Genomic DNA, 23,595 nt, shown 5'->3' on the forward strand with positions numbered 1-23,595 from the left:
TGACCCACCTTCGCCACAGTGTTTATACTCGGTTGAAATGTGTCTAGGTCCTTTTCCATGAGGTGCTCACATCATTTTGTCTCCTCAGTTTGAGGTCACCAAATCCAAGAGGTCTCAACAAATAGTAAAATAGATTATGAAGTAAAGGGAAAACAAGGTAAAGTCATGAACCCATCTCACTCCGCACGTTCATTTTTCCATGAATTTCCAAGTTAATTATTTCACTATAGAAATATGGTATGAGTCCCAGAGGTAAGCCTTTACATCTCCTTTCACATTGATTAAAATAACATACTATAGGACTGATAGGAAATGTATCCATTCTTTCAAAATGTGCAGGCTTTTATTTTCTCCTTATTAAAAGTAACCTCTTTTATGTGCTGTGCGGAGAGTGCGTGCTGCAGGAGTGCACCTGCCCTGATTTCTGCTGCCTCTCCCTGGGGAGCAGAGGCAGGCCTGGAGTCGGTGGTGGTGGTGCATTCAAACCACAGTCTCTCTCTCCCACCGGACCTTCCAGTTGGATTTGCACTGCAAGCTCTTTTGATATGAAGATACCACGGCGCACACTACAATGCACTGCATGGGACTTTATTCTGTGTGTCTCTCCAACACTATTTCTCATTCCTTTTATTCCTTTTATTCCTCTCATCCTCATGTATTCTCTTTCTCCATCTCTATCTGCTCTCCTCCTGTTGATCCATCCTTCATGTCAGCTGGAGTCTTTGTTTCCCTCACAATACCTTTGCCTTGCCTTTGTCTTTCCAACAAATCATGCCCTCTATTATACATTACACTCTCACACACACATACACTCATACTTTTTATTTATTCAGTCTCCCTTGGTGATCCAAAATATCCGTGTATCACAAGTTTTTAATATGTTAGGACACAGTTCCTTCCTTCCTCTTCAACATTATGATCAATTGAGCTTTAGTGTGTCAAATAAAAGAGAATCTTTCCAGTAAAAAGCCCATTGTGCCAGTGCAATACTGATCAACTACAAATCAACGTATTTTCCCGTGTAAATCAGATAGCAGCCTTGCATGCTTGACAAAAGATTTTGCATAACTCACAGATTTGTCATTGTTCTTTCTGAACCAGCTGAGACATTTTCTGCTGAGTCTGGCATGACTGATATTAATCAGATGAAATAAACTAGTGTTGGTGAAGGAAATTATACTGAAAATGTAACAGCAGACAGGAAGTCACAAAATGCAATTTTAAAGAATAATTTTAGAAGAACAACAGCATAACAGGCTTAAGCAACCACTTATTCCTCCTCATGTATGAGTATAAATGGTGAATTTTATAATTAAAAAACACTTTTAACGTCCTTTTGGGTCATCCACAGTTGTCACTACATTAGTCTCTCATGTTAATTCTTCTACCAGTAGGTTTCAGTTACAAGTTCATTTGACAGACGTCTCGAGGGACTGCAAGGCCTCGCCCCTTGCGTCCCGTCTCCTTGGAAACACTAACAAACATGGCGGAGTAACTTTTGTCGTGAGAAAAAGTAATATTGAGAAGATGTCTTACCAAGAGGTGGAAACCCTAGACGAGCGAGGTAACGGCTTAATGTTCGTTAAATGAAGTTGTTAACTCTAAATGTTGTACAGCCTAAATTTAGCATTAACGTAGCTAACTGCTAAACTGTCTAGCTTCCCGAGCTTAGCTAGCCACTGTAGGGAAACGACACGCCAAATTCCATTCATAAAGCTGGTCATTGAATGTTGTCTTACTCAGTGACAATGTCACACACCTCAAACATACGACTTAACATCTGCTGCAAATCACTAAGAGTCCATCTTTGAATCGGCAGACATAGCTAATCCACTAAACAACATTTCTAAATGACATTTCAGCTTTTTTTAACGAGACCAGCGGCCGTTGTGACAAGCAATTAAGAGCAAAGCGTCGAAATGATCCTAAAATTGAAACGCGTCACTGATAATTAATCAACGCCATGTCTGCCGGGTAAAAGCAGTGGCTTCCAACAATTCAATGAGCAACGCCACGTTAAATTTCCGGATAACTGAAGAGGTTTGTTAGCCTTTAGCCCATTCTCGGGGTTATGTTGAAGTTCTAGATTTGTCATTGATAAATCAGGTGAAATGGACGTCGAAGCGAGGGACAGTCCGTTGGATGTGGCGTCAGACAGGTGTGGACTGCTGAGTGTCTACCTCAGCACTGATGAGGACAGTGACGGTGAGTGACAACCCCTGTTGCTGCCTTGTTGTCGCTAAAATGCAGCTTGTAGTCTCAACTTGTAAGATGTGTACATATAACTTTCTATTTTACCAGCGTTTTAAGAGACTGGGATCCCTCACTATAATAAATACATGTTTATTTCAGAAGATGGTCCGGACCAGGAGACCTTTAACGATGAAGAGCCAGTCCTTCCTCCTCCTGATTTGAAGTGGTTAGAAGAGTTGTATGAGTAAGTGATTCTTGCTTTTCTGTGGATCATATCATAAAAATATATTATATAGTAATCCTGTTAACTTAATGTGATTCTCAATATGATATTTTAATAGAAAATAGCAAAGCTAATTATGATGATGATAGTTTTTACGTCGTAAAACCTCAGTACAAACACATCCGGGCATAATAGTGGTCTAATCTTATGCATGTACGCAACGCATGACCAGATTTTGCATTAAACATGCAACCTTTCCTAAATGTCATTTTCCATCTGCCCGTAGAGATGACCACGGTGATGTTGACGGTGATGGTGACCTTGCGGTTGCGGCCGTGAACGGTAAGAAGAGGCGTTGTGCCGAGACTGCACGGATGTTCAAGCTGAGACGAAACCTGGACCAGCTGGACCGCTTTCACCGACAGAAGGAGGATGACGTGCTGAAAGCCAGGTCTGGACCTGGCAATCAACGGACCTCTCGAGCCACAGTAGCACTAAGAAAAAGCAAACAATTTCCCACAATCTTTTCCCTTTCTGAAAAAGATCTTATTCCACTTTCCCAGGTCATTCCCCTCTTGCCCTCTTCACTCAGAGCCAATCATTTCTATACCAATTGATTCAGCTATTTGCAAGAAATCATTTCAGTTGCGGAGAGAACAATTTCCCATAATGTCCTCTCTTCCCACTTTTCTTCCCTCCTTTTTATTTGTCTGCACTGCGAGCCATTAAGCACCCGATGAAGTGTGATGCGTTCCCCGGCAAAAAAAAATGTCTGTCATTTTCCTTTAGCAGGAAACATCAAAGGTCAGAGTAGAGCTGCACTGCGCTCTGATCAAACGCAAGTTTAATGGCACCTAAGCACACCTGGCTTTTAACCAATCTACCGCTCTTGCTGTACCATGTGCCGTGATTTTCCTTTTTCCCCGCTCACAGATTGTTCTTTTGCACACCATTAAACTGCAAAAAAAAACATTGGGCAATTCAACGCTGTTGAGGTGTGTGTGTGTGTGTGTCCACTCTCAGCTTTTAAATATCTTCATTAGATTACTTTGTTAGCCCACAGAATTGCCTTCCTTTTATTGCAATGGCCAAGGAAATCCATTAGCTTGATGCTTTGTGTACATTGCACTTTTACGGCCTTGAAAATGTGCTTTCTGATTGGCTTTGATATGGGAAGTTTTCTATGTCGACAGTTCAACTGGTCTGTGTTATTTCATGTTTCCTTTATTTTTTGTCCCAGAGAAGAGCTTCAACTCTGTCGTGAGTGCATTGAAGGTCTGGTGGAGGACAGGGAGAACTTGGAGAACGAGATCGAGCGACAGAGAGCAGCGGACAACAGGTGAGTTGGTGACTGGTCTGTTCTTTACATTCATACATGAGATGTTTGTCCAACCCCTTGTGTGTTCCACTCGTTGTTTGTTTTAATCTGCAGTGTGGCAGTGTTTCGTTTGCGAGCCCAACACAAGCATCTGTGTCAGAAGCTGCAGAGTGAGGAGGAGCTGGAGGGCCACATCAACACTTGGCTGAAGCAACAAGAGTGAGTCCGACAGGCGCTAGCACTGCACGGAAAAACGCAGCCCCCTCATTTATGTCAATGGGACCACTGCATTAACACTGGGGGAGCAAACACAGGGGGCTAAAAATAAAACCTGCATGGTAATACAGCCCAAACGTTTCAATGGGGGACGTCACCTGGCAACAAAGCAAACCGCCAGGCAGCGGTTAGGCGTCTGATAAACCTTCAAACCCACGGATCTATTTCTCAAAACACACTTCCTGGATTTTATTTCAGCATCTCGACGGTACCTGAAACAACACGCCTACACCAGTGCAGCCCCCTTGTGTTTTTTTTGTAAAACAGTGCTCTCTTTAGTCAGGAAGCCTGTTTATTTGACATTTTGTGCAGCTGCATAACAGTGATTATAAACGCTGCAAACCATCATCTTCTAGCTTTTAAGGCTGCCTCATTCTTTTTTAAGGAACTGCTTGTTTTTCTAAAGGAAAAGGATATCCTCTAATAGTCGGAATGCTGTTTTGTAGGCGTTTCCAATTATCACCCCGTTAAGTGTTTGCCTCCTAGACCATTTGATTCAGCTGATTGATCTGATTAAACTAAAAACTACAAAATAAAAGCCGCATTGCGCTTCAAAACCCCAATATATGTCTAGTTTCCTACCTCTGCTACAGTAAGTGACTTCTGGAAGATAATATACACCACCAGTCAGCGTTCTTAACTACATGTTCTATCTACATCCACCTCATTCTACATCTTCTGCTTCTCAGACGGTTGCTGTGTGAGGTGGAGGTGGAGCTTGGCAGGTTCTCCTCGCTCCGGCAGGAGGTGCAAGAGGAGGAGCGGGTCTTCCAGGTCCTTAAGGACCAGAAGGCAGCGTCAAGGCTGCAGCGGCAGAGCAAAGCCAACCAGCACCTGCAGTTCAAGATGCAGCATCACAGGGAGTAGGGAAAACCACCGTCTTTTACGTACACACTGTATTTCTACATATGTGTGTGTGTGTGTGTGTGTGTGTGTGTGTGTGTCAGCTACTGCTCTGCTGCGCATACAAAATTATTCTCTCAGTACGTTAACAAGTAAGTAGAAGACATCTGATTTTAGCAAAATATCACTGATATGCAGATGGTAAATGATTATAATTGGAAATAAAGTGCCTTAAAGTATGTCCAAAGTATCACGGCCCTATGGAGGTCATGTTTGTCCTGTGTTGCTGTAGCATTTTGTCATTGATTCTTTTATGAGAAGCCTGTATGGGGAATCAGTTATATCAACCTTGAAAAGCCCTGTGATGACTGATACGCTATATAAGTGTTTGGGATTGTGTTCTGATAGTAAACAGGCAGCCATGCTGAAGAAAGCGGAGGCTGAATGTCAGAAGAAAATTGAAGCGGGCCAGGCGAACCGCAAGATAGCTGCCAAGTACCTGAAAGAGACCATTAAAAGGTAATCAGCTTTAAAGCCAAAGAACAGGGCTTGAAGAATATGGTGTTACTCGGAGGACTCTTTGGAGAGTTGACACGTCCTATTGATCATTTGCTCACAATGGCAAAATATATTACAAGTGGGTCTACATGCATCGCACCATGCAGACAAATGCAAACACCAAATGTGTATTAATCAGCGGCTGAAAATAGTCTGCGACACAATCACTCTATACTCCTGTTTGAATAATGTTCACTATAAGCTACAATGCCCAGCTGTTTTGGGAAATTACTTGACCTTTAAAAAAATGAATGGATGAAGCTATATATTTTTAGGATTTACATTTTCGTTAGGAACAATGGGCTCAGTGCCACGAGTCAAATGATCGAGCAAAGACTGGTAACTAAAACCCTGCCTATATAACATGCCATCAAGCAAAATATCATTTCTGTCTATTTATAGAATGATACTCTACCTTTTGATTAACATTCATTTCCTGCTTTGAACAGTGAAAGAAGCTATCAGCCAATCGGACGCCTTTCCTTCTGTCTGATTACTTCATCTGTTTGCCAAACCTCATAAATGTTGTTTCCCGAAAAAGTCATTACTTTATGTTAAAATCTGAGTTTTCATATAAAGATTTGTACCATGTTCATTTACATAGATGTATATTTGTATGTATTTATTTTTACAAATGCTTTTACGTATCTGGAACCTGAGCTGAACAGTGTTTTCTAACAGTACGCCGCCTCAAGTAAGCTTAAGTGAACGTTAACTTTGTATAATACTCATTTCTTCATGATAATTAACCGCAATGTCGCGTGTCAATCCCAAGCAGTGACAGCCGATTTGTTTTTTCTGTCTGTCCTGTATTTGAGCATTCACACGCTTTGGGTTTGTCCCTGTTTCATTCAGGATGCATCGGCAAGAGGCTGAGAAGGAGCAGCAGAGCAGGGAGCTACTGGAGAAGAGGATACAGGCTGTCAAGTCACTGAAATCTAACATAGCAGCCACCCAAGTGAGCAATACCGAAACTGTAGCATTCTTCATAGTGATGAGAAACACAATAATGTAATATTGCTTTTTTCTATAGCTACCGTGTCTATGGTGTTGTATAAGAAAGGTTAAATCCAAAGGGCATAAGTAAACAACCTTTAAGCACAAACTATATTCAGTGATGCATTATGAGCTCATGAAGCTTTAACGACATAGTGGACCGATATAGAATGGCTTTATTTTACTTGTGCTGAAATGTCAACATAAGCACACATGTAACACGATTCATGTATGAACCTGATGTTTGTCTGACAATTATTATTACAGTCAAGGGTCATAAATCATTTTAAGCAAAGCACCGCCATTAGTCCTGTGTTATCTATTTGTTCTTCCCATGACACTCAGTGGGCTCTGTATTTGTTCAGTATGAATAGCACTGTTTAAAAGGGAGGCGTGGATGTGGCGTGTGCATAATAATGTAGTGCGACTTGTTGAAGTTGCATTAGTGTCATTCAAACAAGACTATCATTTGGTCAACTACAAGCCAAAGGAAATCATCGTTCATTTTTTCGCCATTAGGACCTGGATTTATTTATTCCATCCACTCTGACCACATTCTCCCCTTAGCAGGGAGAGATGTGAAGCAGCAACCACATTTTCATTTTATTGTCATTACTACCTACACCCCCTCATGGATCCCAGAATGCAGTAAATTCAGCTCTGGGCTGGGTACGCTGTTTTCACCAGTGCTCACATGCTCATCATCATGATCTACCAATGCTGTCATCGTGCTGCTGAGTGCTGTATTTTACAATTTCACCATTCAACAGGTACATTTCCTAGTTTAGGAGAAAGTAGCTCTGAGAGATTCTTCTTAGTTCAGATGACACGATGTGGTCAAATGTAGCTTGATTAATCTGATTTTCTTTAGGAGAGCTTACGGGTCCAACAAAGCAGAGCCAAAGCGAGTGCCCAGAAGAAAGAGCAGCGACAGAGACAACTGAAAGAATCCCTGGAGGCCCAAGGAATCAACAGTATCAAGCATATGTACCAACAGAAACAACTAGAGGAGATAAAACGAAAACAAGCGTACGTCCTCTCTCCTCTCCTCTCCTCCTCTCTCCTCCTCTCTCCCACATGCATGTCCTCCACTCCCACTCCATGCAGCAGTGTGTGGGTGTTTTCTCTCGCTGCGTGCCGAGGAATACATGACCGCATTTCAGTATAATGCGGTGTTGTTGATTTGCCTTTTTTCAGGGAATTCAAGGAGAGGCAGAAGTCAAAGAGAGTGGAGATCGTGGAAAAAATGCTTCAGGAGGGACAGCAGGAAAAGAGCCGAAAGAGGCACCAGGCGCTGCCGCCTAAGCCCTCGGCCACTGACAAGTTCCCATCTCTGGGGAGAGTGAGAGAGAAGCTCCTGCGCTACCTGGATCCCGGGCCCCCATCGGCCACCAAAGAGAGAGCCACAATCGTGAGTGGTTCGAAACCTCCCGGATGACATCTGTGGAATGACTGTTAAAGTCAAGTGTCAAGTGAATTTAAACATTTACGACCCACTGTGTATGTGCATTTTGTTTTTTCAGCAGTTGAGACAGTTCAGTGACATCAGCAGCTCATCGTCAGCCTCCTCGGATGTTGAGGACCTGGAGGAAACCTTGCACCAGGAAGTGGACCACCAGAGCCTTGCTGACAGCCTGGCTGAGCCTGAGTTCTCTGGGCTGTGGGACCAGAACTACAAGGTGCACTAAAACAAGCCACTGCCAACCAAAAGCAAAATCTTGCAAGCTGCTAAGTTTAAACACTCATAAATCATGTCCCATTCACAGCAGCCACATCTTTTTTTTTTCACATTTTCCAACACTGAATTCCCCACCAACAAACTGAAGCACGTTGTATAGATAATTCCACTAAAAGACATATTTTCGACGATTTCAAAATAGGTGCGTAGCAGGTTGGATGTGAAAGCTGATTCATCGGAGTTCTTGTTCACTGATTTAATCAGGCTGGGGTTGAGGTTGCATGCTTGTTAGTGTGTCCCAATAAACACGGCTGTCAGTGTTTGCGGCTGGGAAACCAGTGAGGATAACGATGATGCTTCTACTGATGATGGCAGTGAGGAAGACGATACAATAACAATGGTGATCATAAATATATGTTCATATCACAATCAGATCAAAGTGCCTCATTAGAATCTGGTTAAAGGGTACCAAACAGTTACTGGTCAATTTGTTTTACAAACAAAGTATCACACTGATATCTGTGTCCAGAGTAATACGAACACATTAGCATACAGTAGGCTGCAGGCTACTGGAACTGACTTTCTAACACAGTTTGAGAACACTGCACATTTAGATATCTATAGCTGGTATTGTTTTATTATTTCTCTCAACACATAGAGGCTTAGTTGACCAAGAGCCATATTTCCTAAAAATGTGGTGTAATTAAGAGCTTCCTCTATAGACGTAGTGTAGAATTGATAAGTTACAATAAATATATAATCAATACAGAGTTTTACCGCAGCGACAGCATCAAATTCTGACTTTTCTTGAATCTGGAGAAGAAGTGCCTTGCTCAAGGGTTGCTCCGTGGCCGTTGTTGATAGTGTGTCTAGCTGGCTGCCGTGGAGGGGAGTTGGCTGTCTGTGTCATCCAGACCGTCCACACGCTTGACATGTGGGACGTCAGGCATCACGTCTCATCGTGCTGGAGCCTCGGAGGCCTCCGAGCGAGCGCGGTGCCACAGCTCACAGCCCTGAGCAAGTGGCAAGTCGAGTGGAAGCGTTCTCTCCTCCCGACAGATCAGACTCATTCCCTCATCAAAGGCTTCTTCTCAACACAGTAATGGCTTGTGCGAAAGATGAGCGCGGCAATGTAAGCCGCTGATTCATGAGGGGGACAATGATGATGACATGTCAGTTCACGTCAAGTGCTTTTATAATGCAGTGAGAATAGAGCAGGGATAAAATGACCATAAAAGATAAAATAGGGCTCTTAAAAACACTTTCACATGTTTAACACTAAACATGCAGTTTCAAAATAAAGCAAGACAAACTACGGTAAGAGTTAAACCCTGATCAAACATTACAACAGATGTAACATAAACCCAATCGATACGATAAAATAATATATAAAATTAATAATATTAATACAATTAATAAACAAATAAAATAAAATTAAATTAAATTAAATTAAATTAAATAAATTAAATAAATTAAATAAATTAAATAAATTAAATAAATTAAATAAATTAAAAAAATTAAATAAAATAAAATAGAGCAGTAAAGCATCAACATTACATAAAAGCCAGTCTGTAAAAATGTCCGAGGGGCCCTGATGGCAAAAGCATGGTCCCCTTTAGCTTTTAGCCTCGACTTTGGAACAGCCAGAAGGGCCCTGAGGATCTAAAGCTGCGAACTGGCCCATAAGGGGTCAACATTTCTTCAAAATATTTTGGGCCCAGACCCATACTTGCTTTAAAAGTGATCAGTAAAATCTTAAAATCTATTTTCAAATGAACAGGGAACCAGTGGAGAGAAGCCAGGATTGGGGGGATGTGATGTCATCTGTTAAAACCAGCGAGAAGCCGAGCTGCTGCGTTCTGAACTAGTCGAAGGCGAGAGACTGACCTTTGGTTGATGCCAGAGAGAAGGAAGTTACAGTAGTCAATAATGTGATTTCTGATTTTGAGTTATTGAACATTTTGGGCCATCCAACAGTTGATATCACTTTTAGGGTCATCAGGTCTCAAGGGAAGGTATATCTGTGTGTCGTCTGCGTAGCAAAGAAAACAGACATTGTGACGTTGGATGATTTGACCGAGTGGCAGCCTATGGAAAATAAAATTAAACCTAAAATTGAAACTTGCGGTACTCCACAGGTAATGTGAGATGTAGAGAATGAGTACTTACCTATGATGACCGAGTAGGTTCTATCTTTGAAGGTAATATCAGCCATTATATATATTGACCATGAACTGACCATGACATGATGATGAATCAGTCTCTCATTTTATATTGCAGCAGACTAAACCCATAGTTAGTACATTGTTTTAATCTGATAAAAGGATTACATAATCCTTCATTAAATATAATATTTTTCTGCACTCCGTGACATGTGGCCCATATTTACAGCGCCACTCAATGTGAAGGGTAATCATACATACAGTTCTTATTCACGCGTAGCCCCAGCATTCAGAGTACAAGGGATCACCTGAGGAACTGAAATTTGAAAACGTTTATGACGATGAAATGTTAGATTTAGTTTCATAGTCACCAGGCACGCTCTCAAAATCCATTAAAGAGACATTTTTATGTCGGTGAATTTTGCTTTGGTTGTCTTGTCGTATGCGATTATGTGCAAAGACTCAACCAGCTGTGCTTCCCTTTGTGGTTACAGAAGCTCCTGAAAGAGAAAACAACATTGGTGCAGACAGACGTAAAGCAGGAAGAACCGGCAATGGCCAGTGGAAAGCTGAACATTCCTGCTAAAAAGGTTCATGGGAAAGAGTTGAAAGGGCCTCCATTCATCAGCAAACCAGAGGTCATCCTCTTCAAGGTACCTCACCACTGGTCTAAAAAGAATATTAATGAACTTGCTCGTTATGTGCATTTTTCCTGTTTAAAACTGTGTATGTCTAATTAACAGCTGATCTTTTGTTGATGAAGTTTAATAGTGGCATACTGACATTACAGTGAACGTTCTTTGTTAGGACTTTGAAGTTGGCACAATGTATAAGAAGAAAGTCGTCCTGACTAACATCAGCTACGTGACCAACCACTGCAAGCTCCTTGGGGTCTCCGCCCAACTGAAGGATTTCCTCTCTATCAAGTAAGATTTTACATTGTCAAAACATTACGGTACAGAGGTCTTTGTAACCCTGGAATCTGGGGACGGTGGTACTCCCCAAGACCTGTAAACCGGCTTTGATGCATAGAATTGGTGTCCCCCCTTTTAATAGGCTATAATATAAAAGAGACTTTCAATTCTTCTATTGCTACCTAAAAAACATTCATTCGGACATCAGTCCGCCAAATCAAATAGTGTCATCTACTTCTCCATCCAAATTCCATGAAAGTCTGGATGGAGGTATGCAGTTCCCCCCCCCCGTCTCCAGACTTTGCGATCACGTGATCTAACTGTCTACTGGACGCACAGGGATTAAATTGATCTTTATTCTCTCGGTAAATACCACAGAGAGGGGCCAACATTATTGAACTATCCCTTTTAAAGTGTCAATATACATCCTTACAGAGCTACCCATCGCTCCAAATGCCATAAGGAAGTTGCTTCTACATCGAAATGAACAGACTAGACTTTGAAAGAAGCCAGCAACCTCAGGTTGGCTCTGTGTATCACTGTGGGGCAAATCAATCTCTGTGGGGGCAAAACAACACACATACCATTACATCAAGCAGCCCACCAGAACCTAAAATATTGAAATATTGATCTTACAGAGATAAAATAGACATTCTTCGTTGTATTGCGACAACACTAGAGCTGGAGGTGTGTGCAACAGCGAATTGTTAAAGCTCCTATGTGAAGCCACTATATGTTTGGTCGCTTCAATTATCACATGGAAACATCTGTCGATGTATCACCACGTAGGACTTCAATACAACCACTTCTTGTCATTTTAAAAGACGATGGAGTGGACGTGAAAGCAGAGCCTGTCCTCCCACATATTGACGCCAGCTTGTATCACCACGATCGCAGCTCCTCTTATGAGACTCAGCGCAGTGAGTCAGTCTACGTCTCTGCTATCTCCTCTCTCTCAGGCTGCCACCGGCCCACAGGCCAAACAGAGATGCATTGTTCTCCAGGTCGCTCACTGTGTATCACTTTCCCATCAGCTCCCCCGTGACTTGATGTGGTTTCTTCGTCTCTCTTCTTTCTGCCTGACTGAGTGAAGAGTCTCCCAGGCTACAGCTGGGTCAGCTGGCAACTACCGATGCCGCTCTTGAGCCTTCGTGCTGGACCACTTGTCTGAACACATCACCTTCTAGTCCTCTGATCTAAGTGTACATTATAACGACTCAACTCCCTATTTCTTCCACCGTGACAAAGGCTAGACGGTTTCCTGCTGTTGGATGGCCATATCCCATAATAAGATGCAGGGGAAACGATGTTAGGCGGGTGTTAAATAATAACAAAGACAAATAACGAAGCCAAAACAAGTTTTCTTCCTTTTAAGGCATGCATCAATACAAATCATGTACAGTCGAAGATTGTGCAGTATTTATTCCTCACCCATGACTTGAGTGCTGCTCAGCAGCAGCAAAGAAGACTACAGTTGTATTGTTAAGTATTATTGTTCAATACATCACATTGTTAATTTGAATGGAAAGTAACTTTTTTAGTTTCTGTATTTCCGCCTGAGTGGTAGTTTAATCCTAAAAGTCTGTTGGAATAAATGTTAACCAACACATTTTATGAGCCGCTGAGTGACTCAAATATCCAAATTAGGATGATCCAGCACCATGATAGTATGTAGTACTTCTGGGTCAGATTTAGTGGCTAATGTTAGAAAAGCTTTGAAAACTTTAAAACGAGTAAACAGACTGTGTAGTACCTCACCGGGAGACTTGTTTCCTGCCTGTCATGCCGTTCCACTCGCTCACAGGCAGGTCAACGGTCAACAGCTGATGCTGTCAGGTTCCCCTGATTTCTGCCAATACATTGGGTCCATCATACAGTCTAGGTCTACCATTCAATTATGTCGCGTTCACATACATCTGACTGATTATTCACACAATATTAGAAGGAGCCGTGACCAATGGATGACTCATTCAGCTAAAGAACAATACAAATTAAGGCATTTATTTTCTTGAATAAAAACTCTCGCTACAAAAATCCCTGTGTTCAAAATAAGACCACTCTCACACTGGGCCTATTTCTAACCCAGTAAGTTTAAGTGGGTTAGTAATAAGCCCAGTGAAAGATTGATATAATAAAATAAGGGTTCAATAAATGTTGTATCATGTTTACGGAATACTACTGTAAACCGTACATATTTAACTATTGTAACTGTAACCACCACCATATCTGCAACAGGATAACAGACATATTAGTGGGGGAATCATATAGTTTGGTTTCTATTGTAGTCAGGAAGACTAATTAAAAAACGGAATTATGCTCACACAAATTCACCTATTTCTGCCATTGTACCCTCCTTCTACTGTTCATTGTCTGTTGTGTTTACCTACAATAGTGAGATCAGTCATGACAACTGCAAACCCCTCGTGGCTCACACAGCCAAAAACCATTAGCACATCAGGAGCGAGAGAGAAATGTGAACTAGGAACACACTGGGCTTTTTCACACCATCCCATGGTTCCCTGTACGCCCCCAGAGTTTCTAAAAATGGCTTCCCATCCCCCTACACCCCCCCGCCCAGCGTACAGGCATTGTGCATTTGTGCCAGAATGGGCTCTGCTGTATGTTTTCACTACTGGGACTAAATACACAACAGCTCAGGCCAGACTTAGTGAAAAACTATTGTATAGAAAACAGTGTTCATGCAAGTAGTTATAATAACAATAAAAAATGTTTAAAAATTGCAATAAATGTGGATGAAGTCTAAATGCCTTTCATGCAAACTCCAACCGAGATCAGAGCGAACCCCACTTACCTTTGCCTCGAGTAAAGTTTCAGCCTTTTAGAACCATCTTCAAAGTGGCCTGTCAGCCTTTTGATTGGTCTAAAAGACTTTTTGACTGTCAAATAGATACAAACTTGACAGCCACAGTATGTTATAGTTGTGCCCCGTTGAAACATGTTGGCTAAAAAAAAGTTCGTAAGGGCCTTTTCATTCATTCTCAAGTGCTTGTAATCTGTCAAAGGAAATTCCAATGACTGACATCAGAAAACCGTGCTGCACTTAACTGTGCCTGTTGTTTTATTCATCTTCCCTGGTCGTCTGACTAAGAATCCACAAAGAAATAATTCAACAGGGGAATCAGTCAAACCTGCAGTGGAGCTCAATATTATTTTTAATTTAAAATAATGGTAACTCAATGGCAGCTCAAATACCACAGTTTGCTTAAAGATCCACCAGAAAGAAAAAAAAAATAAATCTCTGATTGGATGAATTGACCTAAAAAGCTGCTCTTTAAAACACGTTCTCAATACTTCATTGGTTTCATATAATTGCTAAAACTACGGTGCAGAAATGTGCATAACATTGTAGCCACTAGATGTAACGAGAGCAACATCTCACTTCTGTGAAATAAGTACGACAGCAAGATTATTCGAGTAATGTTCTCACACGTCGTCAGAGTTTTGATGCTTCACTGTAAAGCGCTTCCAGAGTGTGAAGGTGTTTAAGCTCTGTTGAACTGAATAATAAACTGAGAGGGCTTATTGATTTACTGTACGGGGAAGCCAATGGGCCTGAACGTAAAATAGAGCCCGGCATTGTCAGTGATACCGTACAGCCGCGGTCTCGGCTTCATCACTTCAGTCTGCTGCGATAGATATACTGTACAGTATGGCCTCGTTTGCGGCACTCTAAATAGGGCTCTAGCAGGCGTTTTCAAACTCTGGCTCACTCAGCATTTAATCCCAAGTGAACTGTTCTATTTTTATTTTTTTCTCTTCACATGTTTTTTCACACCACCTGTCTTGAAGCTAGGAAAGAAGAGTTGTACCGATAAGGAAGGGAATCAACCAAATGAAACACTAATTCTGATGAAAGTGCAGCGTGACGTTCATAATTACCACCGGACTGACCCAACCAGTTCGAATGCCTTCATACACGTCCAGGTCACAGTGGTGAAGCTTCAGCCAGCCATCCTGACAGCTGGACCAGCAACTTCAAACAGTTTACTCAAGCCAAACATAATGGTCCATCGCACACTGGTGTTCATGATAGTATGCACAGATTGCTAATTATGTCACCATTCTCAAGGTTACAAATGGTGTAACATTCAGCAAATGGTGCTATGTATTTTCTATCAGTATATCCTTGATTGTCAGTTAAAGCTTGTGAAGGTATATATTGGAGGAACCAGGAACAGTACGCTAGATTTTAAAATGTATCGAACTGATAAAAAACCAGCCCAGTGGTACCAACTCTTTTCCAGTGAAAATAGCTAGCAGCACTAGCTCCAAAGGCCTCCCTCCGAAGCCACTCCCCCAAGATTATCACTAGGAACGTAAACATATCATAATCAACGTAAACAACAACATGGCTGTTGTTGGTACTCGCAGCTGCCAAACTATAGCTGCTTGTGGAAGACTGTGGTGACGGGCAGAGTGCGCGCATGTAGAGATTATTGAAGTCCTGCCCCAGATACCACACTTTTTTGTCAGGGCATTTCATTTATTAATTGCTGGGGGGGGGGGATGTAAAGCGAATTTCAACCCACTAGCTTCAACAGAAGCAAAAACATAGAAATTGTGCTCTTTCACAGAGTTTGAAAAGTTAACATAAGAAAGAAAAACTAGAAGGGCACTCGGAGAGCGCACGCAGATCCGCTCCAAAATGTAAAGGGGTTCTTGCTCGGCCCATGCTACACCCTCCCACCACACACCTCACTCCTTAGCGGAGGTAAATAGTATGAACCCTTCCCATTTCCGACGCTCGGCTTTTCGTCTTCTTCCATCTCAAGGCCAAGATGTCAACTTTGGCACAAAAGATATCTCATAATCTACAAAGGAGCTAACGCATGATTGCAATCAGATTCAAATCTGTCCAACTTTGTAACAAGATGATACCATTACCAAGACCTTATAACAGGGTTGTTTGGTATACTTGATGTTCTGTGACTGTAGCCGCTTCCTAATTATGCTCATAGTTTCATGTTTCCAACTTTTTTGTTTATCTATTGAATTCTTGATAATTCTCCCTGCTTCTCTGGCCGGCTGCCTGCTACATTCATATCGATCGGCTCTCTTCTTGTGTCTTTTTCGAAGGGTGAGCGAGTTGTGAAGCTCCTCGGGGGCAGCATCAGGGTTGGTGTAAACATGTGCTGTGAGATACACATGTTTTCTTTGAAATAGCTCCCAGCCCTCGTGTTTCTCTTCTTGTCTGGAAATAGACTTTTGGTTCCTGCTCTGGTTTACATTCTGAGATGATAATGAAATAACTCCATATGGAACAATAGCCTTTTCTTTTCTTTTCTTTCTTTTCTGCGCCGTGCATCCTGCGCAACATGTTGACTCTTGACCTCGCTTCTTACTTCTGCTGATCTTCTCTCCGGTCTCAGGAGATTCATCACACTTCAGCCTTTCATCTGAAGCTGCTGATCCCTTGTTGAATGCAGCGTACCTCCTAATGCAAAGGCATGCGCATTCTGTGGTACTTTACAACCAACGTGTTTCCACCGAGCCTTTTTTTTTTATGTCATTAATCTACCCACGTGTGAGGCCGTGCAAAGACAAAACTACACACTGCTTTTACATCGTCTTACTCAGCAGAGATATGTCAATATATCAATGTATTGTACTCTGAGCAACTTGTCCTAACTGTGTAATATCCAGTTAAATAACCTTGTTTTCCATATGCAGTAATGCATTGCATTTCAAGCTGTATAAATGAGTAATGCTGATTTTGTTACTCATTGTGATTTGTGTTTCAGCTTTGAGTCTCCTGGTTCTTTGTCCACTGGGATGTCCTGTGACATGCAGGCTGTTTTTCAACCTCTGGTTAGTGACGTCGCCCCTCCTTTTATACCTATACAGTACGTACATCTTTGTGTCCAATTGGAGTAAAGCATGGTACAGACTTTTAGAGTCGTTACATAAACACATGTCTGTAACTGCATGTACATAAATGGTAATAATACTGAACACCACTCTGCTTCATTTCTGCTTTATTCTTCATCGAGCAAAATGTATATAGCTTCGCAATGCACCTTTGAATGTGTTATTTTCATGATATTTAATACTGCTCTGTTCTATAGCACATTGGATTTAAAATGAAGCCATGCCTACAAGGTCAGGGTTCTGGCTTTCTGCTTTAATTTGAGGGTTTTTCACATCCACCTCAGATGAGCAGTGTAAGAATCACACAATGGAATATCTGCTTAATTCTGTGCCTTTGTATATTACCTAGTCTTTGACTGATCTGCTCCTTGCCATTATGAGCAGTGCAAGGTAACAAGAGGAATAGAGACCTGAAATATTTCCCTGCAGCACCCCAGATATACGATGATAGTCAAATCCAAAAACGTTACATATATATGTGTCCTTGTGAAAAACTGCAAGAATCAACAGAAATGCAGGAACCATAGATTCTTTTCATACATCTTTCTACATATTCTCATCAGCCAAGTCAAAACTCATTCTCTGCCCGATGTCATTTCACTCTTTTTTTTAATAAAGCAACACATTGTCCCATTGTTCAATCCCTCTCAGATCAACGAGGACGTGGAAGGTGAGGTCCAGTTTGCGTCAGCAGTGGGTCGCTTCTCTGTGCCCGTCAGATGCACCATAAAGAAATGTGATGTGAGTAGTGTTGCTGTAGCCAACCTAGAGAGAATTAGTGTTCCAAATGATTACCAATGTCATTTTCATGTCTTGCGATTTGCTCATGTTGAATTTTTTTTTCTTGCTATACATGTAAACATGCTATAGTGTGGGAGCGTATGAGTATATACAACATGGATATTGTTGGCCCATATAGCTGTAGCTTTAGATTGCTGTAGTCATAATGACATATGAAGAATAGGAGCAATAATGATTGAATTGATGTGTAATCCCCGCATCGCGGATGAACAACCGAGTAGCTCTTCTTTGCTGCTGCTTTTTGCTGTATGTCAATGTTTCCTCTCTCTAGCTGGAGGTTGACAACCAGTTCATTGACTTCGGTTCGCACGTGGTGGGCCAGACTATTTCATGGACTATCACCTTGACCAACAAGGGTGCACTACCCACCTGCTTCAGCCTGGACACCTCCACATGTCTCAGTCCAGAAACCAGCCACGCCCAGACGGCTTCCCAGGCCTCTGCCGACGCCTGCCAGGTCAGACCGTAGATCCGGACCTCAAAGAGTTGCCGTTCCTTCGGTGGCCTGATGGAGCAACTGTACAGCTACAAATGAGTTTAGAATTAGAGCATTTTACAGCGCACACGATGAATGTGTAGTCAATTGACATTACCAGGTCAAAAGACATTTGAAGAAAGTATCATGTATAAGAATCCGATGTGTGTGTTGTTGTTGGCTGACAGGAGAAAAGCAGTCAAAACACAACGTCTGACGACCAGAGCAGCCCTGTTTCCATGGGCACCGGAGAACTCCAACCGAAGCAAGAGAGTCAGGAGCACCCAGGTAAAGCTGTTGTACATGTGTACACATCATGCCAATTTTAACAACGCTACTACCTAATTTTGGTACCATTTCTTTACTTTTTCCTGAATCCAACTCCCCAGCAAAATATCTTTAAATGAAACTGCGTGGCAGTTTTCTTCTGCATTATGTTCTCTAGCAGTGCTTTGATAGAGGAGAATATTTTTGAAACATTTTTGATTGATAGTATTTTGTAGCTATGCTGGTGTGTGACCATGTCAGCACACCGATGTGAGCATTTAGCTCACGTACAGCCTCACAGAGCAGCTAGCATGGCTGTGGAGTCCTAGTCTTGTTTCATAATACTTGTCAGAGTCTTGAAAAAAATCAATGCTGACTAAAAAGTGTGCAGTAGGATGTAGTGACCTTTTCAATACCAACCAACACCCACAATCTTTCCCTAATCTTAGCAAAGTGTTTTGAGTCGACTAAACAGAGCCATAATCATGCTTTAGTTACAAGAAGCGGTGTTGTAGGGGGAAATAATATATATATAAATGAAAAGTCAGTATATACTTTTTGCTGCTATGCTGATGAAAATATAACCTGAGCAGCATTTCATTACCTCCTACACATATTAACCGATGCGGCTGTGTATGAACATCGTTTGTAGAGGACAGTGTTTCCTAAAACAGCCTCTGAAATACAGGAAGTGAGGACTGACAAAATCTCCTCATTGTTGAGGATTTCTCTCATCTTTCTATTCCTGTTAGTACATTTGGTCCTGGTAAGAACAAAAAAAAAGAAAGAAAGGAAAGCGCACACAGAAAGCGAAGGGTTCACCTTGCTCTCACAGCTGATTCCTCTCATCAAAGAGATGCATCTTCTCTTTAGTGTTCTCTCAGATCAGAAGTCTTCATCGCTGCACTCAGCACTTTTCCCCACTGATGCTTTGATAAGCTGTTCAGTCTCTTGCCTCTGCTCTGCTGGTTTGGAAAAGACTGTCTGTTTCTTCCATTCGCCAGTGTTGGGAGAGGCTGTCTGATTTAGGCCAAATGTTTAGGCTGCTGACAGTAGTTGATGTTATATATTTTTTTAACCTTATTTGCTTTTTATGTCACCGATATCTCCTGAACTACTGGCCAGATTGCAGATTGATTTGATGTGCCCATTCATGCTCCGAAGCATAAGTGGTACTTTTATTTTCTCGGTCAAACTGTCAGGATTTTGATGATGAGATTTCCCTTAGTGCCACCATGAGGCCAACTTTTGGCTTATGGAACAATTATTTAATTTGACCACTCAACCACACAACAGTAGAAATGACCTAAGATCAGGTTTTTGCCTTGTCTGTTTGTGTGTGTGTGTTTTTGTGTGTGGCAGAGTCAGAGGCTTCAGCTACAGGTCCAGAAGTTATCCCTGAGACGTGTGTGTCCACCGATGTGCATGTCCAGATGGACCAGAGCCACTCAGACTGCGGTGACATAAGTCTAGGAAATGTAAGTATTTGGTCCTATTGTAAAATACTAGTTACAGTAACACCATTGATTTGGTGAACCCCCTGACCTTTCATCTACTAAAATTATTATTGTCCAAGAATAATGACCAAATCCCTGCAAAACGAATGACAGCCTCAGCTGTATTTGTGTTAAGTGCTACTTTGCAAATAGTCGCGTGCTAACATGCTAAAGTAAGAAGGTGGTCATGGTCAACTTAATACCTGCCAAATATTAGCATGTTAGCATTCTCATTGACGTTAGCATTCAGCTAATGGTACTTTGGCAAGTATAGTCTCACAGAGCTGTTAGCATGGCTGTAGACGAGGATTGCCAACTTTCTCACTGCCAAATAAGGCACAAAAGGGAGCGAGCCACGGTGCTGCTCTTGACTGATTCAAGCAGTCCTTTGTCCTTTTTTTCACAGCCAGAGAGAAGTCCCTCGATGACAAGTCAGGGTTCACATATATTTAAAGTTCATTTTTCTCGAGTCTGACCAATTGAGCGAAATCTTCTCTAAAAGGCATTTGAGCCTGGCACGCTGAGGCCAAAATCCTGGACATGATGATCAAGTTGGTGTTCCCTATGCTTTGGGAAACGACCACCCACCCAACAAAGCACTGTTTAGCTTAACAAGACAGTCAGTGCTGTTGTAGCTGAGTCTGTGTTTAATCGTTTGGTACATATAAGAGCGTTCATTTTCCTTTGTAGATGTCACAAAGAACGCATCGATATTGCTTGCATCTTCAGCTAGTGTGGCCTCTTTGTACATTCTGAGTTAGGTCATTCTCACCTCGATGGCCAATTGAGACTTCTCGTCGGCATAAAGTACCTATTGATGATCCTATTTGAAGATATTGGCTAAATGAATGCCTTTTGATAGATCTAACACAACAATATCATTATCAACCTGGACTAGCAGAGAGACGCTCGGTCTGTTTCTGAAGAGACAGACTATTACTGTAGACGATTTTTGTGCCTCTCTGTCTCGTTTTCAGCATCGATGCTGTGTGTGCCTTGTGGCCCATGTGAAGTTCTGGAGTTGTTCAGGGTTCATTACGTCTCTCTGGTGGGGGGCTAATGGTGCAATGCCGCTCCCTCTGCGCTTGTTCTGGCTGTGTTTGTGTGTTGCATGTCTCTGGGTGCCTTCCGCTCGGTTATTGTCAATTTGATTGATACTTTAAAATCCTGCGGTTGAAGGCTTGTGTCTTAAATGGCAGATTATCCATCAAGCTATCACGGTCCCACAGTGTTGAGGCAGTGGCTGCACAAATGGCTCCCTTCTCTCTTTAAAGGCTCCCACCACCTTGGTGCTTTTGCAGCTGAGCAGACAATCCACACGGCTTTTCGGTGTAGTTTGATTGCATGCAATTTAAAGTTGCACTTGTGAGAGATTTCCACTTCCCCTACATGGGTAGAAATGGTTTTGTGTCGTGGAGAAAAACGGTTACACTAAAGTGTGTCCCTGTTTAGCATCAAAACAGAGAAAGCTCATGAAGTTCACTGAAAATATGTAGAGTTCATGGTCTTACTTTGTGTTTATTGGGAATGTCCTGTAGATATACTGGTCATCTGACTTTGTTTTGTAGAATTCTTTTAGAATTCTTATTGACATAATCCGATGTTTCCTGGTCCTGTTTGATGTGCCCTCCCTCAGGTTAGAGAAGGGGAGATTGGACCCTTTGAAAGCCTCAAACTGGAAGTTGTTTTCACTCCAACCATTCCAGGAGAGGCCAAACTGGAATTCCACGTCAAGTTCTCTGACTTAACCTGCAAACCAGTAAGACACAATATCATATCAGGGTAGCAATACATTTCATATTCGCGTCATTTCATGCAAACCATTTGTGATTACAAACAAACAGATACCCATCCAGGTGAGGGGTGTCGCAGTCAGTGTCCCCGTATGTGTGGTTCAGCCGTGCATTGACCTGAAGATCTGCATGTTCGACCGCCTCTATCAAGACAGTATCATGGTCCAAAGCAGGTTGGTCCCAGAACCTGAGATGTCTGACGGATTTGTCATATATGTAGACACCCTTGATACAGAAATGTTGTTGCACACCTGCACTGTGGTTCTTAGAAGTGTATTCATGTTTCGTGGTCGGCTCAAAATCAAAACCCAGAATGTAACGTCTTAGAGAATCCACTCAACCATTCACTGATTGTGTCACTTAATTAAGTCTGTACAAACAGCACTTACAAACCTAACTACTGTTTGTTTACTTCTATTTCTTGATGAAGTAAAACAAGAAATCCTTACAGTACAGTAATAACACCTTTGTCAAATAAAACACAAGTTTTTTTATTCTTTAAATCTCAAGTAAATAAAGATGCAAAAAACACAAGCAAAAAACGATGAACTGCCTCCCTCGTTAGCTCATTTTCTATGACATACTAAACACCAACAATACGTGTAACTCAATAGAGAAAAGTCCCTCTGCCCCTGTAATTGAACTAAACTAGTGTTCTATCCCTTGTTGATGTCCAATTGGTTTACACTTTAGAGTAGAGTGAGCCACTCGCACAAATGTCTTGTTTAACGACCTTGTTTGAAGAGGCAACGCATCAAATTAAGGGACGCGAGACGTCATTTAATCCAATATTAGTGTCACTTTAAGTAATCGTCTGGTACTGTTGGAGACATTGGATCAAGGACAAACATAGTGTGCCAAGAAACTGTACAAAGCCTTATTTCAATTCCATTAGTTCTCAAGGTGATGTGCACGTTGCCATTAAAAATGCATTGGCATCGGTAATATTAAAGGACTAGTCACAGATTATGAGACCTGGGGGTAACCCCTTTATTTTACAGGTCCCTTCTTTCCTAATCTTTTCCTTTAAAATAATCAAAATCCCTTTTTTTATTTTAGGGTGTATCTATAATTTGGTACTGATTATAACAAAATAGAATAGGTGCACTTGGTGAGTGCCACCTCGTTTATTAGATTTTGTACGAGTGAACCAGGGAGTTCTATAGTGGTTGCATAATATAATCTTTGTTTGAAATCCAACTCAACAATTTTTTATGTTCAACTGTTCATATAAGTTATAAATCAGTTACTTTCGTGGAAGTTATTAGGAAGTCTTATTCGCTGCAAGGTGCCTATGAAAGAAAGTTTTTGTTATCAGTGTTTATGAGTTGTAGTCATGCTAAAGATGAGTTCATGTTCACCTGCATGAACGTTGACAGCAAGGACACAAGGAAAAGAGTCGCTGTCAGTTTGGGATGGGCTGTTTTTTCATGTACAATTTGAGCAGATGGTCCACAACCACAACGCGCAAACACACACACACACACACACACACACACACACACACACACACACACACACACACACACACACACACACACACACATACGTACGATCGTTTCCCAAAGGAAACAGCACACTATCCACCAATTGTTCATTTTTCCAGGACTAATTTTATCTTTTACAGGCAATTTACTAAAATGGGACCAACACATTTTCCACCACAGGTGCACACGGTCTCTACATGGCAGATTCACAGCTCTCTATTGTAGT

General features: G+C 41.7%; 1 protein-coding gene across 1 annotated transcript in view; it reads left to right on the forward strand.

Annotated features, from left to right (window-relative positions):
- Positions 1 to 2,111: 2,111 nt before the first annotated feature.
- Positions 2,112 to 23,595, forward strand: part of cfap74 (cilia and flagella associated protein 74) — a gene marked incomplete at both ends in the record, with an annotated part of 45,464 nt that continues 23,980 nt past the window's right edge. Inside the window, 20 exons of the mRNA XM_079176865.1 lie at positions 2,112 to 2,205; positions 2,356 to 2,437; positions 2,703 to 2,867; positions 3,657 to 3,755; positions 3,849 to 3,953; positions 4,700 to 4,873; positions 5,262 to 5,372; positions 6,267 to 6,369; positions 7,279 to 7,436; positions 7,605 to 7,818; positions 7,931 to 8,086; positions 10,742 to 10,900; positions 11,055 to 11,173; positions 16,924 to 16,990; positions 17,702 to 17,791; positions 18,123 to 18,308; positions 18,515 to 18,614; positions 19,956 to 20,071; positions 21,726 to 21,848; positions 21,934 to 22,055. Of these exons, the coding sequence (XP_079032991.1) occupies positions 2,112 to 2,205; positions 2,356 to 2,437; positions 2,703 to 2,867; positions 3,657 to 3,755; positions 3,849 to 3,953; positions 4,700 to 4,873; positions 5,262 to 5,372; positions 6,267 to 6,369; positions 7,279 to 7,436; positions 7,605 to 7,818; positions 7,931 to 8,086; positions 10,742 to 10,900; positions 11,055 to 11,173; positions 16,924 to 16,990; positions 17,702 to 17,791; positions 18,123 to 18,308; positions 18,515 to 18,614; positions 19,956 to 20,071; positions 21,726 to 21,848; positions 21,934 to 22,055 (2,543 nt within the window). The remainder of the gene's footprint in view (positions 2,206 to 2,355; positions 2,438 to 2,702; positions 2,868 to 3,656; positions 3,756 to 3,848; positions 3,954 to 4,699; positions 4,874 to 5,261; positions 5,373 to 6,266; positions 6,370 to 7,278; positions 7,437 to 7,604; positions 7,819 to 7,930; positions 8,087 to 10,741; positions 10,901 to 11,054; positions 11,174 to 16,923; positions 16,991 to 17,701; positions 17,792 to 18,122; positions 18,309 to 18,514; positions 18,615 to 19,955; positions 20,072 to 21,725; positions 21,849 to 21,933; positions 22,056 to 23,595) is intronic.

Source organism: Pholis gunnellus (genome assembly GCF_910591455.1).
Source record: "Pholis gunnellus genome assembly, chromosome: 2".
NCBI classification, from domain to species: domain Eukaryota; kingdom Metazoa; phylum Chordata; class Actinopteri; order Perciformes; family Pholidae; genus Pholis; species Pholis gunnellus.